Below are 16,597 nucleotides of genomic sequence, written 5' to 3' on the forward strand. Positions count from 1 at the left end.
TGAAAAACGAAGGTTCCGTGTAATGGACGAGACGTTGTTTGCGTTTACGTGAAGTCGTTTCAGCCCCCGGCGACGGAAACCGTGCCCGGTCGTGTGCGATCGATCCTGCGTTGTTTCCTTGTTGACCGACTCGAGGAGGACCTGAGAGATCCGTCCCGAGGTGAGGAATCGCGATCGAGCGAATGAGACTAACCAGACCAGGGAACGAGACCAGGGAATTCTCATCGCGCGTCGCGATAACGCGCAGAAATTGATTAACGCAAAACGCAGCGCGCGTTTTTATCTCGGCCGGTCCTGCGAGAAACGAGGAATGACACGACGGAAATCTGCTGAAGTATTCGCGAAGCGAAATACGAGCGTAAACGGGACTCGCGCGCGCACAAAGGCATCGGGCAAACATCCTCTCCTTTTTTTTTTCTCCTCCTCGCGCGCTTCCATTCTACGTGACAGAATCGTAGAAACGATGTGAGAACAGATGACGGCGCGGCGAAGTTTCGCGGACGGATCGAACGGCAATACGACGAAAGAATAGAGAGGAAGGGGGGAGAGGAGAGGGAAGATCGACGGCGAGGAAAAAGAGCGAGAAGAAAGAGAGAGAGAGAGAGAGAGAGAGAGAGAGAGAGAGAGAGAGAGAGAGAGAAAGAGAGAAAAAGAGAGAAAGATGAAAGGACTAGGGGAACGCGAGATGCGGGGAGCGCGCGCGATACAAAGAAGAAGAAGAAGAAGAGAGAAAACGAAAGAGAGGGAGAGAAGGAGGACGAAAGAGAAAGAGAGGGGGGAGGGGAGATGGAAAAAACAGGAGGGACAAGGAAATAAGAACGTAGTGGATGGAGGAGGCTGCAGATGCGGAGGAGCCACTGTAAGGACCCGGAGAGTGTACCTGTCTTGTTTTTATAGGCTTGCCAGAACGTCGGGACCCGGGTACGAACGACGACGACGACGACGACGATGAGGACGACGAAGACGAAGAGGAGGACGAGGACGAGGACGACGACGACGGCGGCGACGACGATGAAGTGGACGACGACGAAGACGGCGAAGAGAAGGTAGAACGGGTGGGAGAAGGAAGGACGGCCGGGGAGCGGTGAGAACGGCTATACGGAAGGTGGCAGGAGGTGGGTAGCGAGGCCGGGGGGGAGGGTAACGGAGCCCGGCAGGGCCTTACAACTTCGCGAACCAGTCCTGGAAGAACCGTGGGCCCTACCGGAGCCGTATACGCGCGCGTCATACCCGGTGACTTTTCGTCGTTGACGAGATTTTTCTCACCGTCGAAGGCGATAATCTCTCGCGGTCGCCGAACCCGTTCTTCCTTTCTCTCTCTCTCTCTCTCTCTCTCTCTCTCTCTCTCTCTCTCTCTCTCTCCCTCTCCCCCTCGCCCTCTCTCTCTCTTTCTCCTTTTCTCTCTCTCTCTCTCCCTCTCTCCTCTCTCTCTCTCTCTCTCTCGTCCTCTCGCTTCTTCTTTCTCTTCGTCGCTCTCTCTCTCTCTCTCTCTCTCTCTCTCTCTCTCTCTCTCTCTCTCTCTCTCTCTCACTCACTCCCTCTCTTTCTCTTTCTCTCTCGCTTGCGCGTCCGTTCCGTTAAGCGCACGTCGTTCGGCCAAACGTACGACGAATCACCGAGGATGAAACCACCGGGATCGTAAGGCGGAGTAAAGACGTGCCGTGGGTCGATCGTCTTCGACGACCGTGACAAGGAGAGGCGAGGGGGAGGGAGAGGAGGGGGGGAGAGAGAGAGAGATAGAGATAGAGAGAGAGAGAGAGAGAAAGAGTGATATGGATGACGCGAGGTAAAATCACGACCGCGACCGGTGGTTTAAATGGATCGACGCCGGTCTCACGACGAGGCGTTAGTGGGATAAAGAAGGGGGCGGAGGAGGCAGAGGAGACGGAGGAGGAAGAGGAGGAGGAGGAGGAGGAGGAGGAGGAGGAGGAGAAGAAGAAGAAGAAGAAGAAGAAGCTACCACGACGACGACGACGAAGACGACGAAGACGACGTCGACGACGACGACGACGAGGCCGGCAACGGGACGACACATTGATGACGGGACACTGATCAACGCTCGGCGAAAACGATGCGGGGCAGTCCTGCCTTCTTCGCCATACTCCTGGGCACGATATTCGGTGTCCTCGGCGCGTCGCTGAGCAAGGCGCTCAGGTACAAAGCGCCGGACGAGTGCAAGTGGGTAACGACCGGCGACGCCGAGGACGACGTCTCGCTCGTGTGCCGCCTTCGGACGATCAACAGCGAGCTGGAGAACACCAACTTCAGCGTGATACAGCCGCAGCACACGGTGCGCCTGCGGCTGGAATGCAGCGACGGCCTCTTCTACCAGAGCTCGTTGAGCGCCGGCAGCTTCCGGCCGCTGGTCGAGCTACGGGAGCTCGTGATCGAATACTGCAAGATCGGCAATCTGTCGGACGACGCGTTCAAGGGGCTGCGGGAGCTGCGTAACCTCACGGTGAGGACGCACAACACCGACTGGTCCGCGATGGCGCTCGACCTGTCGGCGGGCGCCTTCACCGACGAGCTTCGCCAGCTGGAGAAGCTCGATCTTGGCGAGAACAACATGTGGAGCATACCGGAGGGCGCGCTCTGTCCGTTGGTGAACCTCGAGGTGCTGAACCTCACGAGGAACCGGCTGCGCGACGTCATCGGTTTCCGCTTCAACGCCGCGGCGAGATGCCTCGCGAGCCTCAGGGAGCTGGACTTGAGCAACAACAGCATCGAGTCGCTGCCGAGCGCGGCCTTCTCCGGCCTGACGCGGCTGCACAGCCTCGACCTGCGCTGCAACGCCATCGGCTTCATGGCGGACCGCGCGTTCGAGGGCCTCTCCTCGCTGGCCGTCTTGAGACTCGCCGACAACCGACTGGCCAGCCTGCCGCCCGAGCTGTTCGCCGACGCGAGGGACATCCAGGAGATACACCTGAGGAACAACACGCTGAGCGTGCTGCCGCCCGGCTTGTTCGGCGAGCTCACGCAGCTGCTGGTGCTGGACCTGTCGCGCAACGAGCTGACCGCGGAGTGGGTGAACGCCGCGACGTTCGCCGGCCTGGTGCGGCTGGTGGTGTTGGACCTGTCGAGCAACCGTATCGCGCGGCTCGACCCCACGGTCTTCCGCGACCTCTACAGCCTGCAGATACTGCGGCTGCAGGAGAATCTGCTCGAGAGCCTGCCGGAGAACACGTTCTCGGCGTTGTTCAACCTGCACACGTTGCTGCTGAGCGACAACCAGCTGACCACGGTGGACGCGACGACGCTGAGCGGTCTCTACGTGCTCAGCCTGCTCTCGCTGGACAACAACCGCCTGCACACGATACACCCGAGCGCCCTGAGGAACGCCTCGTCCCTGCAGGACTTTCATCTCAACGGTAACCGCCTGACCTCGGTGCCGGACGCCTTGAAGGCCACTCCGTTGCTGCGCACCCTCGACCTCGGCGAGAACCTCATCCCCGGGATACCGAACGGCACCTTCGACCACGTGTCGCAGCTGTACGGCCTGCGACTGACCGAGAATCACATCGGCAATCTCAGCAAGGGTGTGTTCGACCGCGTAAAGGAGCTGAAGATCCTCAACCTGTCGCGCAACCGCATACAGTACATCGAGACCGGCACCTTCGACGAGAACCTCAACCTCCAGGCGATCCGGCTGGACGGCAATCAGCTGACCGACATCGCCGGCCTCTTCACCCACCTGCCGAATCTCGTCTGGCTGAACGTAAGCGACAATCGGCTCAGGTGGTTCGACTACGCCATGATACCGACCGGGCTGCAGTGGCTGGACATCCACTCGAACGAGATCCGCGAGCTCGGCAATTACTACGAGATCGAGGCGCAGCTGCAGCTCAACACCTTCGACGCCAGCGAGAACCGGCTGACCGAGATCACCGGCAACTCCGTGCCGATGAGCGTCGAGCTGCTGTTCCTCAACGACAACCTCATCTCCAAGGTGCAGAGCTACTCGTTCTTCAAGAAACCGAACCTGACGCGGGTCGACCTGAAGGGCAACCAGATCCGCAACCTCGAGCCGTACGCGCTGCGCATCAGCGCGGTGCCGGCGGACCGGCCGTTACCGGAGTTCTACATCGGCGACAACCAGTACCTCTGCGACTGCACGATGGAGTGGCTGCAACGGGTGAACCGGCAGAACCAGACGCGCGTGCAGCCGCGGGTGATGGACCTCGAGAGCATCTACTGCAAGCTCCTCTACGACCGGGAGCACGCGTTCGTGCCGTTGGTCGAGGCGTCGCACTCGCAGTTCCTCTGCAAGTACGACACCCACTGCTTCGCGCTCTGCCACTGCTGCGACTTCGACGCCTGCGACTGCGAGATGACCTGCCCGCACAACTGCACCTGCTACCACGACCAGTCGTGGTCGGCGAACGTGGTCGACTGCTCGAACGCCGGCCACGCGAGCAAGCTGCCGGAGCAGATCCCGATGGACGCTACGCGGCTCTACCTCGACGGCAACGACCTGCGCGTGGTGTCGAGCCACGCGTTCATCGGCCGCAAGAAGCTCAAGGTGCTCTACCTCAACTCCTCCAACATCGAGATCGTGCAGAACCGCTCGTTCAACGGCCTCCGCGAGCTCGAGGACCTGCAGCTGCAGGACAACCGGATACGCGAGCTGCGCGGCCACGAGTTCGAGGGCCTCGACGCGCTGCGGCAGCTGCACCTGCAGCGCAACCGCATCGCCGCGATCGCCAACGAGACGTTCGCGCCGTTGCGCTCGCTGCGCGTGCTGCGCCTGCAGAACAATCGGCTGACCAGCCCGGCGATCTGGACGCTACCGGCCGCCATCGAGGTCAGCCTAGCCGGCAACCCGTGGTCCTGCGAGTGCGACTACCTGCGGACTTACCGCGAGTGGATGCGCGACGCGAGTGTCAGCGTCGCCGACGCGCCCGCCCTGCGTTGCGTGTACAACGTCAGCGAGTTCGAGGCGTTCGGCGACGAGGTGTTCGCCGACGACGAGTTCGGCTTCGCGATCGCGGCTGCGAACGGCCGTCACGTGCCGGCGCCGGCCAACGCCAACGACAGCGCCGCCGTCTGCACCGGCGGCGCGGCCGGCAGCCTCGACGGCGACGCGCGTCGCAACTACACCAAGACCATCATCGAGAAGCAGGTGCTGCAGGACTACCTGCCGCTCCTGGTGGCGACCTTGGCCAGCTCGCTGCTGCTCATGCTGCTCTGCATGCTCGCCTTTGTGTTCCGTCACGAACTGCGCGTGTGGTTCCACTCGCGCTTCGGCGTGCGGATATTCTACCGGAATCACGAGGTCGACCGCGACGACCGCGACAAGCTGTTCGACGCCTTCGTCAGCTACAGCTCCAAGGACGAGGCGTTCGTCGCGGAGGAGCTGGCGCCGGTGCTCGAGATGGGCAACCCGTCGTACAAGCTGTGCCTGCACTACCGGGACTTCCCGGTCGGCAGCTTCATCGCGGACACGATCGTGCAGGCGGTCGAGTCGTCGCGACGCACCATCATGGTGCTGTCCGAGAACTTTATCAAGTCCGAGTGGTGCCGCTTCGACTTCAAGTCGGCGCACCACCAGGTGCTGAGGGACAGGAGACGCCGGCTGATACTCGTGCTGGTCGGCGACGTGCACCAGCGCGACCTCGACCCGGACATACGGCTCTACCTTAAGACCAACACCTATCTGCAGTGGGGCGACAAGCTCTTCTGGGAGAAGCTCCGCTTCGCGCTGCCGGACGTGCCCAACAACCAGCGGCCGACGCAGAGGACGAGGCAACAACCGCCGCCGGTCCGACGGCAACACAACAACCGAACGTCCAACGGCTCGCGCACCGTCTCCGTCCACATTTGATCCGCGAGTGACGATCGTGTGACGATCAGCGGAACGTGACGCGATGTGCAACATGTCGAGTTTGTGTCGAGTGAAATACACACACACACACACACACACACACACGCACGCACGCACGCACGCACATTCGCGGAGAGGAATCATCGACGAGGATTTCAGTGCTCGTAGTAGTTCGGCCGGTGCAATACGGCGGTGCAGTGTACATAAACGACGGATTGGTATCTGTATAAATGAACCGCGCGACTGAGAGCGAGAGAGAAAGAGAGAGAGAGAGAGAGAGAGAGAGAGAGAGAGGTAGTAGGAGAAAGAGACGAGGAAAGCGGATGTACATAGAAAAGTGATAAGAATATGGAAGTGATAAGAGTATGGAAGTGATAAGAGTATGGAAGTATTTAAGAAGCTCCCTTGCTCGCTCGTTCATGTGTGTGTGTGTGTGTGTGTGTGTATTTGAGTTCTACGTGCGTAAAACGCGCACGACTCTAGGAGAACGTGTAAATTATACAGTCGCATCGGAGCGAGCCGACGAGGATGGCACGAGGGGGTGGATAGTTGAAACTCGTTGTAAATAGAACGTCGTACACGCTCGGCCGCTCGAATCATGAGAGCGACGCAAGCCGCCATTCGGCTCGCGTGGAACGCGCGATCACGTCGGGTGTGATGTTAGTGCCGCACGCGTGTCAACGTGGCTGTGTGTGTGTGCGTGTGTGTGCGTGTGTGTATGTGTGTGTAGTGGATCATGGAGAGGAGAGCAGATGGGTGAGACAGAGGGAGAGGAAGAGTGAGAGAGAGAGAGAGAGAGAGAGAGAGAGAGAGAGAGAGAGAGAGAGGGAGAGAGAGAAAGGGGTGCAGCCGATCGGTCGCGGCACCCTCGGCGCGATCATCCCCAATCGACCCCGACGAAGCAGCGCGCGCGCTGGTGTACTTAAAATTCATCACTCTCGGTCGCTCCGTGCGCGTTCGTTACGGAGATCGCTCGTTATTTGCCGACGACGAGGGCAGCGCGCACTCGGAGTGACTGTAAATAGTTTCGCCGATCGTTAAAAGCGAGTCGCGCGCGGTAATTTTTCTTTCACCGGCTCAGCCGTCTCTCTCTCTCTCTCCCTCTCTCTCTCTCTCTCCCTCTCTCTCTCTCTCTCTCTCTCTCTCTCTCTCTCTCCATCTCCATCTAGCTTTCCCTCCCTCGCGGCGAAATATCCACACGGCGGGATATGCGCGACCGGAGAGTGCCGTCCGACGTCCATTCGCGAGTCACATCCGCGCGCCGTTCGTGCCTCGACTCGGCTGTTTAGACAGCTCGAGACTCGAGCCACCGAGCGCCAAACAGTGATACCACTTCCTAATTATATCATTATTATGTATATTTAATTGTATCTACACCCCTGTCCTCCCCCGCCGCGACTGACGACGAGCCTCGTCATCCGTGGGGAGCGCACACGAGCTTACGAATCCCAGCGAGCGCGAGGCCAAGGATGTCGGAGACTTCCTCGGCTTCTGTCCTCAATTCCCCCCCTCCCCCAATTCCGCCCCTATATAAGACGGTGATAAACGACAAATTCCGGGCGTGAATACGAGATTGTGTAAAGTATTACCTTAGGTCTTATTTATTTCGTTGCGATTCGATCGAGAGAGGAAAAAAGCGAGAGAGAGGGAGGAAGGGAGAAAGAGAGAGAGAGAGGAAGGGAGAGTGAGTGAGAGAGTGAGAGAGAGAGAGAGAGAGAGAGAGAGAGAGAGAGAGAGAGAGAGAGAGAGAGAGAGAGAGAGAGAGACTTCCTCGCGGATGTGCGACTCGCGCTCTCGCGAATTGACGCGTCGCACGCGAGTGGCGCAGCTGCAACGGAGAGACACGGTGACGTCGCAATGTGTCAACGACGTGGAACGTCCGCACCCGTCTCGATTAACGTCGATTAATTTAAGACAACGTAGGCTATCTGTCGCGCCACACGAGTCGTCTCTGCGAGATTTTGAATTCGACAGTCCTATTCGGCAGCCACCGAGAGAGTGAGGAAAAGAGTGAGTGAATGAGTGAGTGAGTGAGTGAGTGAGAGAGTGAGTGAGTGAGTGAGTGAGTGAGTGAAAAAGAGAGAGAGAGAGAAAGAGAGAGGGAGGGAGGGAGAGAGAGAGAGAGAGAAAGAGATAGAGAGAGAGAGAGAGAGAGAGAGATAGAGAGAGAGAAGAGAGAGAGAGAGAGAGAGAGAGAGAGAGGAGAGAGAGAGAGAGAGAGAGAGAGAGAGAGAGAGAGAGAGAGAGAGAGAGAGAGAGAGAGAGAGAGAGAGAGAGAGAGAAGAGAGAAGAGAGAGAGAGAGAAAGAGAGAGAGAGAGAGAGAGAGAGAGAGAGAGAGAGAGAGAGAGAGTCGATGCACCGCGGATTACTCATCCCGCCGAGCTCGCGAACCTTTATTCTATTTTTTTTACGCGCGCGGAGTATATATAAATTGTGTACATACGATACGCTTTTTTGCAAAAGTCAGTCGCGCTCGTGCACGCGTTTTTCGACTCCGATAACATTTGGCGAAGCACACGCGAGAAGGAGAGAGAGTGTGTCTGCTGCTCTTCGGTGCGCTGGATGATAAAACAAACTTTACGCGTGTGTATATATATATATATATATAACTTTACATGTGTATATATATATATATATGTGTGTAAAATATATGTATGTATGTATCTCCTTTGAAATGTGGTCTGTCGAATTCAGAGTGCGCGTTTACGCGAAGATACGGACGTGTTGCTACAAATATTCGAGATATACAATGTACAAACGTGAAATCGTTCTCTTTAGCTTTCCTCGCAAGCGGTTATCATGTCTCGCAAATTATTCGGCAACGAAAGAGATATTATTAGAATAAAAACTATGACTGAATAATAAAACACTCTATTTTTATGTTTCTAATCCTTCTGTTCTTTTTTCTCGCTGCGACTTTTGAGCCCTACCCTCCTCTGCCCTCCCGCCGCATGTACCGACTACGTTTGCGACTGCATTTTTGGAGAAAAAAGGAAGGCAACCGAGAAAGAGGTTCGCGCGACGAAACGACCGACCGACCGGTCGTTTCGGCGTACTACGCGTGCCGAACGTCTCTCTCCCTCAATATTCTGCTGCGATTTTACTTCTCAAATTGCATTTTTACGGGCAAAGTATCGCGTCTTCTTCAAACGTGCCCGCCGACAGGAATATCAAAGGCGCATTAAAGCGAATTTACAAACGACACGGCGGCGATGCACTTCCTCATTTTCAGTTAATGCGATAAAACGACAAAGCGGTATGCGCGATATTCGCGGCATGACAATTAAATCTACTATTTCGATGCAGGCTTTGTGTGCCATTTTCTCAGGTAACTCGAGAACAAAACAATACTTTATGTTAATCGAGTCACGTCTGTATACATTGTCATCATCATGTCTTGTTACCGTTACTTCAGCGGAATAAGTAATATCTATCCGAGGATAATAGAAAAGAGACAGAGAGAGAAAGACTCCCGGCTCGGAGACAGTTGCCAGACAGAGAGAGAGAGAGAGAGAGAGACAGACGGGAGGGGGAGGATGGAGGAATTTCGCGTGTCGCGCGACGAAGCGAATTAAAATTTCCCCATTTCCCCGTTTCAACTCGAACTCGCGGCATCGGGGGGAGGGGGGGAGGAGGAGGGGCGGAGAACACGTTTGAACAATGCGAAGCGATATCGCAAAGAACGACTCTACTCGATACGCGCGTGCGATAGATTTCTCGCCCTTCTAATTGCACGGCTCACGGCAGATAAAATGCAAAACGACAGCAAAACCGAGCGCGTTAGAAAGGCTGGCATAAAAACGAAAAAAATTAAAGGGAAGAAAAGGAAACTCCGAGACAGAGAGCGAGAGAAGGGGAGGGGGGGAGGGGAGAAAAGAGAGAGACAGCGCAAAAATGTGAAACTTGTCTCGGTTGTAATCTGCGATCTTATCTCGCGGCAACGGCACGCTGCATCGCGCGCAGGCACGATCGGCGCACGAGAGCTAAACGAAGAAGCGCGCGCTTCTCTACGCGGGGAAAATTGTGGCTACGTGAAAACGTTCGCGCGCGAGCGCGAGTAGCGTTACATTACGGCACGATTGCGTGCAATCGTCGATGTAATCAACGGCAGCGGCGCGCTCGTACAGAACGGCTCGCCGCGTTCGGAGAAACGCGATCGACTGAGAGATCGATGCGCCGATCGATCGGCGGACGCCGTCGTCGTCGTCGTCGTCGTCGTCGTCGTCGTCGTCGTCGTCGTCGTCGCCGCGAAGCTGTGTCGACCTCGAGGTGGAGAACGCGAATATCGCGGTAACGGTGTCACGATAAGTCGGGCGCGATAACGGTTGCTATGATTAGACAGAATAAATGTTTAGCTCGCCGGTGAATTCTAAGTTTTAGACACTGGCGAATAAAAATCGAGCGTCCACAGTTTCGAGCCAGCTAATTCGCCGGCGAATTAAGAAACTTTCTCAAAGCGAATCACCCTTAACCCTTTCACTGTTAGTATACCCTCCCACCTTTTCTTGATTCAATTTTGCGTTGTGAATCACATAATTTTGAAGAACTAATCGGGGATTTGAGTTTCCCGCAGATAATTGAATAGTTGTTCAACATACTCCAATAGATTTTTGTACCCAATTATTCATTTGTGATTATTTATACCATCAAAGTTGAAGAAAAATGCTTACTTTAGGGAAAAATCGATTCCTCGGATTCGTATTCAGTATTGAATGTAGAGGTCTGAGATTTTCACCAAATATTTTTCTGATGTTGCACAAAAACATATATTTTTTTTAATATTTTTTTGCAGGTTAGATTTTTTTTTTATAAACAGATATTTCTACGAAAACGGCTGAAATTTGATTCTTTGCACCTTTTAGCTCTATTTTCCTAGTTTTTTCATTCTGTATCTCTATCTTATCCATACTATCAATATTATTTTACTCAAAAGTGAATGTTTAATCTCTAGTAAGCATAAATATGCAGTATTGAACATTTTCCCACATAAATTTTTTCCAGCTCGATCGAGTTCCTAGAATCATATGTTCTTATTACGACCTGATCATTATTTAATAATAATTGGAATTTTCATTAATTTTATACATCATGATCGCCGTATTGAGTCCGCCATTTTGAATTTTGCAAATCTGACTTTAGATTCGTAATCAGCGACCCAAAAAACGTAGGACTACCAAATATTTTAATAATTTTCTCAAGGGAAGTTAATTCAGCAGTGAAAGGGTTAAAGAATGGCAGCAAACGCGAGAAATTGACCGGCAGAATGCTGATGTTTCGCTGCAAAATTTGTACACCGTATCGGTTGCGCAGAAGCGCAAGTGCTTCTGCAAAATGTGAGTATGTGCAAAATTCCTTCAACATGCGACGAGAGAGAGAGAGAGAGAGAGAGAGAGAGAGAGAGGGGGGGAGGAGGGGGAAAGTGTGAAAGAAAGGAGCGGGTCCCACCCTACATAGCGCGACTGCCGGAGCGTCTTGCGGTTTGCCTAATGACCCGCAGAATTTGCAATCGCGGGTTGGATCCGCGGCCGCGCTCGTCGTCGTCTCGTTCGGCGACGATCGCGTCTAACATTTCGCGTGAGACTAGCGGCTCGCGTAAGACGGACATTCTTCGTTCGCGAGAGACGCAATATCGGCGCGGCCATCGTGCGCCTGGCATTTGCCCGACGCACTCTCAAGGAATTATTTCCAACGACTGATCGAACAATCGACGTGAGTGATTAGGTTGCGCGATACGACTCTTGCCTCTCGCGCCGCGAAGCTCCTTTCGTCATCGTCGCAGCGAGCTGGGACCGCTGGGGATGCGGGAGCGTCCGGTGTTTCTCGCACGCTTCAATCTTTTCGAGATGAGAAAGAACGACGAGTCTCCGCCGCACAAGAGTGTTCGCGACTAAGGTCGCCAAAGGTCGCGAGGGATACGCGTGAGCAAAAGTGCCACGCTCTCGGTCCAACGCGCACACTCGCTCGGAAAATCGAGCCAGTTACGTAACCCCATTACGAGAACTGTTCTCAAACAGCGGGCAACAATTGCGCAATCGCGTTAAATCACGAAATGAGAGAAAGGTGCGCGCACGATATAGCGCCCGGCAGAAATCTTCCCGTACGAAACGGCAGAAGCGCGCGAAAGACGATCCAGCGCGGTCCAGAGGAAGGAATGTCTTGTCGACGGACTTCAAGTTTTCCTAGAAGGTTCCTTAGAACAAATTGTCAAGTTTATTGAGTACTGTCTATGCAACGTAACCGAAGTATACCCTTTACCATAAAAAAAAAAAATTTTCGACAATTCTTGTCTGGTGTGAAAAATCGATATTCGAGGTCACTTCAGGGGGGAATTCAGGGGGAACATGCGGAGCAGGCCGTTTCAAGGCCGGTTTCAAGGCCGTATTTTTACGAGTTTTTTTAACAGAAATGGTAAGGATCAACGGACTTGAAATTTTCACGGTATATTCATTAATGTTCAAAGTATAAAATAAATTTGTTACTATCTATATGGAATACACATAAAACTTTAAACGCGTTTATCTGGAAACACCAGTTTTCTTAAACTGTTGACACGATCACGCGAAAACTACTGAACCGAATAATTTGAAATTTTTACACAATATACAGCAGACATGTAGTTTTCGCCCCTATCTCGAACAGAGTTATATTCTATTTTATTCATCTTTTTGAACATGATTATATGTTGAGAAAAGTTTCACTTTCGATACTTTTTTGTTGTACAGTCATTATTTTTCCAAACTTGGCTTCATTACCTTCATTTTGGTACTTGGGCTATAATGGCAACATAAATAATGGCAATATATTTTAAAAATCTTTCTCATTTTTTAGTTTCAGAGTAATGACAGGCCCGGAATTGTGTCAACAGCAAACATAGAGCTTGCAAACGGATGACTGCATTTTTATCTATAATTACAAATTAGATCAGTTCTTGTGATTCAATAAAATTTATTTTATACTCTGAACATTAATGAATACACTGTGAAAATTTCAAGTCCATTGATCTTACCGTTTCTGTTAAAAAAAAATCACAAAAATAGCCTTGAAAACGGCTTTCCACGCGTAATTTCCCCCTCAAGGGTTCCTCATCAAAGTACGTATCCCTACTTATCTTAGAATTTTAACAAATCGATGGCTTCTGTTTCTAACCGTTTGTGGAAAGACGCGGTGAACTTTTTCCCGCCTCCCTCCTTCTGCATAATCTCATCCTCTTATATATACTATGCGCTGTATTACGTGACTCCACTTGCTCCAATTCATTTCGTGTGTGCGTAAGTGCAAACATGCGCTATATCAAGTGTGTCTACGAAAAATGTAGCTCGGGTAGCCGCCATAATGAGCGACTTTCAGTTCAAGAGCGGTAGCGAACGCGTCGAGGAGCCGCCGTGCTCGAGAACTCCACCGACAAAATACTGATGTTCTGCTGCAAACTGTGCACATCATGTCGGTTGTAGAATCACGAGTGCTTCTGCACGATGAAAGCACGCGCAAACATGAAATTTCGTCAATATACCGCAGAAAGGCTAGCGAACGTGGAGATTGACATTTTGAGTTGTCAATTAGCCGAAACGCTTGGCCGACGCAAAAGTTCTCCGCTCAGGGATATTTCAGAGAACGTTGCTGCTGCACCCTTGCCGCACCGAGTTCAGAAGCTCGAGAATACGCGAAGAATTCGCGGCGAGTACGCGTGGGGTTGTGTTTTCGGCTGAACGCGGCGAAACAAAGCAGCACGCACTTTTATACGCACAAAGAGTACGACGACAGAACAGCGCGATCGCATTGATTCTTTCCGCGTCGCGAAGTTTCGACGATCATCTCCACGCCGTCGTGGAAAATTCCCAGAGCTCGTCGTCCCTACTTCAGCTCGCCCGTGGCGGGCAAATTTTTCGGAGAAAAGCCGCGAGAAAAACGAAAGCGAGAAACGGAGAAAAAAAAAAAACGAGCCCGCCGGGGTCGACGCGAGAAACAGGCGCGGAGAGCTCACGGAAATCGCGCGGAAAATTCTGGCCGAGATACTCGTCGCGGCAAATCAGGATCGACGCTAGTAAACCTAAGCACCAGCCTCGGCGAGCCAGTAACGAGTCAACGCTCCTATCTGCCGATCCTGTTCTGCCACTTTTGTAATTAACAAGACCTTAACAACATATCACGGGTAAAACACTCTTTGCATCGCTTAAGTTCCCCGCTGAAAGCCCCCGGTCAAGGCGGGCTCGTGGCCGTCAAGCAGTCCCCTCGAGTATAATTTAATGTACCGAGAAAAATCGGAGATACCACACTGTGCATGCAGGCGTCCGGACGGCGGCGGCGGCGGCGGCGGCGGCGGCGGCGGCGGCGGCGGCGGCGAGGCGAAAGAGGAAGGAATTACACGAACAGAAGGGGCCGAGAGATCGCGAGAATTCAATGGTCCGGATATGTACGCGAGCTTGTACGCGCGTAGACAGAAGAGTGGCGAAAGGAACGGGGCGAATCAGGCCTGTCTATCTGCCGTCGGATGTTTAATGAACTGGACAGTGGCGATTTTTGATAACGCTCGCCGCGCCCGATTGACAATGGCGATTGCGTAAAAGGAGTCTATAAACCTGTTCCACTTTGTTCGCTCGCGCTCGCATGCGTACGCATGCGTACGCGCGCGCGCGCGCGGAGCTTAATAAGGCGAGACACACGGTGCGTCCGCGCGAGACGGACGCGCGGAGAAAATTAGCGGAGGCGACGGAATCCCAAATTAAAGAGTGGCCGTAAAATTGATACGGCTGACGTCTTTATATCGCGGCTGAATCGACGCGACGGGAGCAGCGCGCGAGCAATAATATAACGCGTTGCCGCGCGTTGCGACAGAGACAGCGTAGCGAGAGAGAGAGAGAGAGAGAGAGAGAGAGAGAGAGAGAGAGAGAGAGAGAGGTGGAGAGGGAAGGGGGAGGGGTCGACAGCGCGAGCAGCATCGAGTAACGGCTTTGCGATAAAACGACCGGCAGGGGAAGAATTTTAATGCGCATAAAGTCAGCGGTCTTTACTGCGGAAAATAATGAATTAGAAACGATAAGGCGTGCGCACGCGCGCGCAGGCAGAAGGGAGGCAGGAAACGAGCGAGCCAGTAGAGGGATGTAAGGATAGAGAGGCGGAGGGAGAGAGGACAGACTAGCTTATTCTTCTCGCTGCGTTTTTCCTTCGTCCTTCCTCGGCGCAGCGCGCCATAAGACTGTCCCGCTCCCTTCGTTTCGCGACTCGCTAACTCGTTCGCGCAGTAGTTAAAGCAGCTCCTCGAGAATGCAGCCCGCATGCCTACCAGTCTCTCCTCCCCTCGACCTCTCCGTCTTCACTCCCCCTCGCCACACACGTCCGCTAATCTGGTCGCCGATGCTTTATGCGGTATAACGGAATTTCTGTTTGCCGCAACGGCACACGCGACTTGCCGCGCGCGCTTCGTCCTCGTCCTCGTCGTCGTTCCTTCTCTTCTTCTCTCTCTCTCTCTCTCTCTCTCTCTCTCTCGTGCTCGAGGACTGAAATCGACACGAACCGACGCGATCAATTCAAATTGCCCGGCGTCGCATCGTTGAGCAACCACGTTTTATCACAAACCGTTGAGTCGTCGAAGCCGCAAATCGCACTGCTGCCGCTCGCGAGAAGGCCGACAACGCGCGCCGACTCACGAGAATGTGAGAGAGAGAAAGAGAGAGACAGAGAGAGAGAGAGAGAGAGAGAGAGAAAGACCTGGTTTATACCGGCAAGAAGAGGGTGAGAGATGAGCGAATTTCAACGACCCGCTTCCGTCCGCGAGAGCCTCCGTCGCTCGTCGCGACGGCATTAAATCATACGCGAATCGGAATCTGTGTCACCTCTTGCCTGTGATTACAGCCGTTGGGTGAAACTGGGTGCGCGACGAGAGCTATAATTGCTCGCGACGTAATTGCGCGCTTAATTGTGATTAATTTAGATAATTCTTGAGAACCCTCCGGGCTCTTCCCCCCTCCCCTCTCTCATCCTCCTGTGCGCGCTGCCGTTCCATCTCTCTCTCTCTCTCTCTCTCTCTCTCTCTCTCTCTCTCTCTCTCTCACTCTCTCTCTCCTTGGATTTACTTCCCGAGTAATTGCGATCTTTCTATATATATATATATATTATATATAATATATACTATATATATACACACACATATATACATATATATAATACACTTTTAATACAATAACTATAATTGCTGGGTTGCGCGAGCGTTACTTGCAGATTCCCAGTGCCGAGTCTCGGTGGAAGATTGATAAGTCGAGCGTAAAAAGCCGTACCTTCAAATTACAGGATGCGACCGTCGGTCGTTACCGCGAACTTTATACTCCGCGCGCGCGCGCGAGCAGGCTGTACAATTGCGTGTATACGCAAATGTTGCCGCGTAGTTTAGTTATCGCGATTGAGAATTTAGTGTCCCGCTTGCATTGTCTCGCCGAGCGAATGCATATTTCACACGTGCGCTATCCTCCGCGCGGCCGGCCGTGCGTCGTCATGCGGCCACGCTGCGGCTTGCTGATTATGCGAACCGCGCTATAGTCCGTTTTGCACATACATACATACATACATACATACATATATGTATATATATATATATATAATATGTATGTATGTGTAAACGTATACACCATCGTTGGCGTGCAACGCGCAAGGGCACCGTGTAACATCGTAATAACTCGCAGAAATCATCCGTGGTCTTTGTGCGTGAACTCTCGAAAGTGGGCAAAGCAAAATAATGACATTAAGCCGCGCAACACTGCCACGGTATTCCAGGTAATGACCGA

General features: G+C 53.1%; 2 protein-coding genes across 2 annotated transcripts in view; one reads left to right on the forward strand and one right to left on the reverse strand.

The window, feature by feature from the left end:
- The window catches only part of Su(var)3-3 (lysine-specific histone demethylase Su(var)3-3), a 201,168-nt gene that overhangs the window by 90,840 nt on the left and 93,731 nt on the right, over positions 1-16,597 (reverse strand). The gene's annotated exons all lie outside the window — the stretch shown is intronic.
- Positions 1,942-7,528, forward strand: Tollo (Toll-like receptor Tollo). Its single transcript, XM_011145586.2, has one exon. It carries the CDS (start codon positions 2,072-2,074, stop codon positions 5,819-5,821), a length of 3,750 nt encoding a protein of 1,249 aa, XP_011143888.1. The 5' UTR covers positions 1,942-2,071; the 3' UTR covers positions 5,822-7,528.

The sequence above is a fragment of the Harpegnathos saltator genome, unplaced genomic scaffold, assembly GCF_003227715.2.
Source record: "Harpegnathos saltator strain DR-91 unplaced genomic scaffold, Hsal_v8.6 scaffold91, whole genome shotgun sequence".
NCBI lineage: Eukaryota > Metazoa > Arthropoda > Insecta > Hymenoptera > Formicidae > Harpegnathos > Harpegnathos saltator.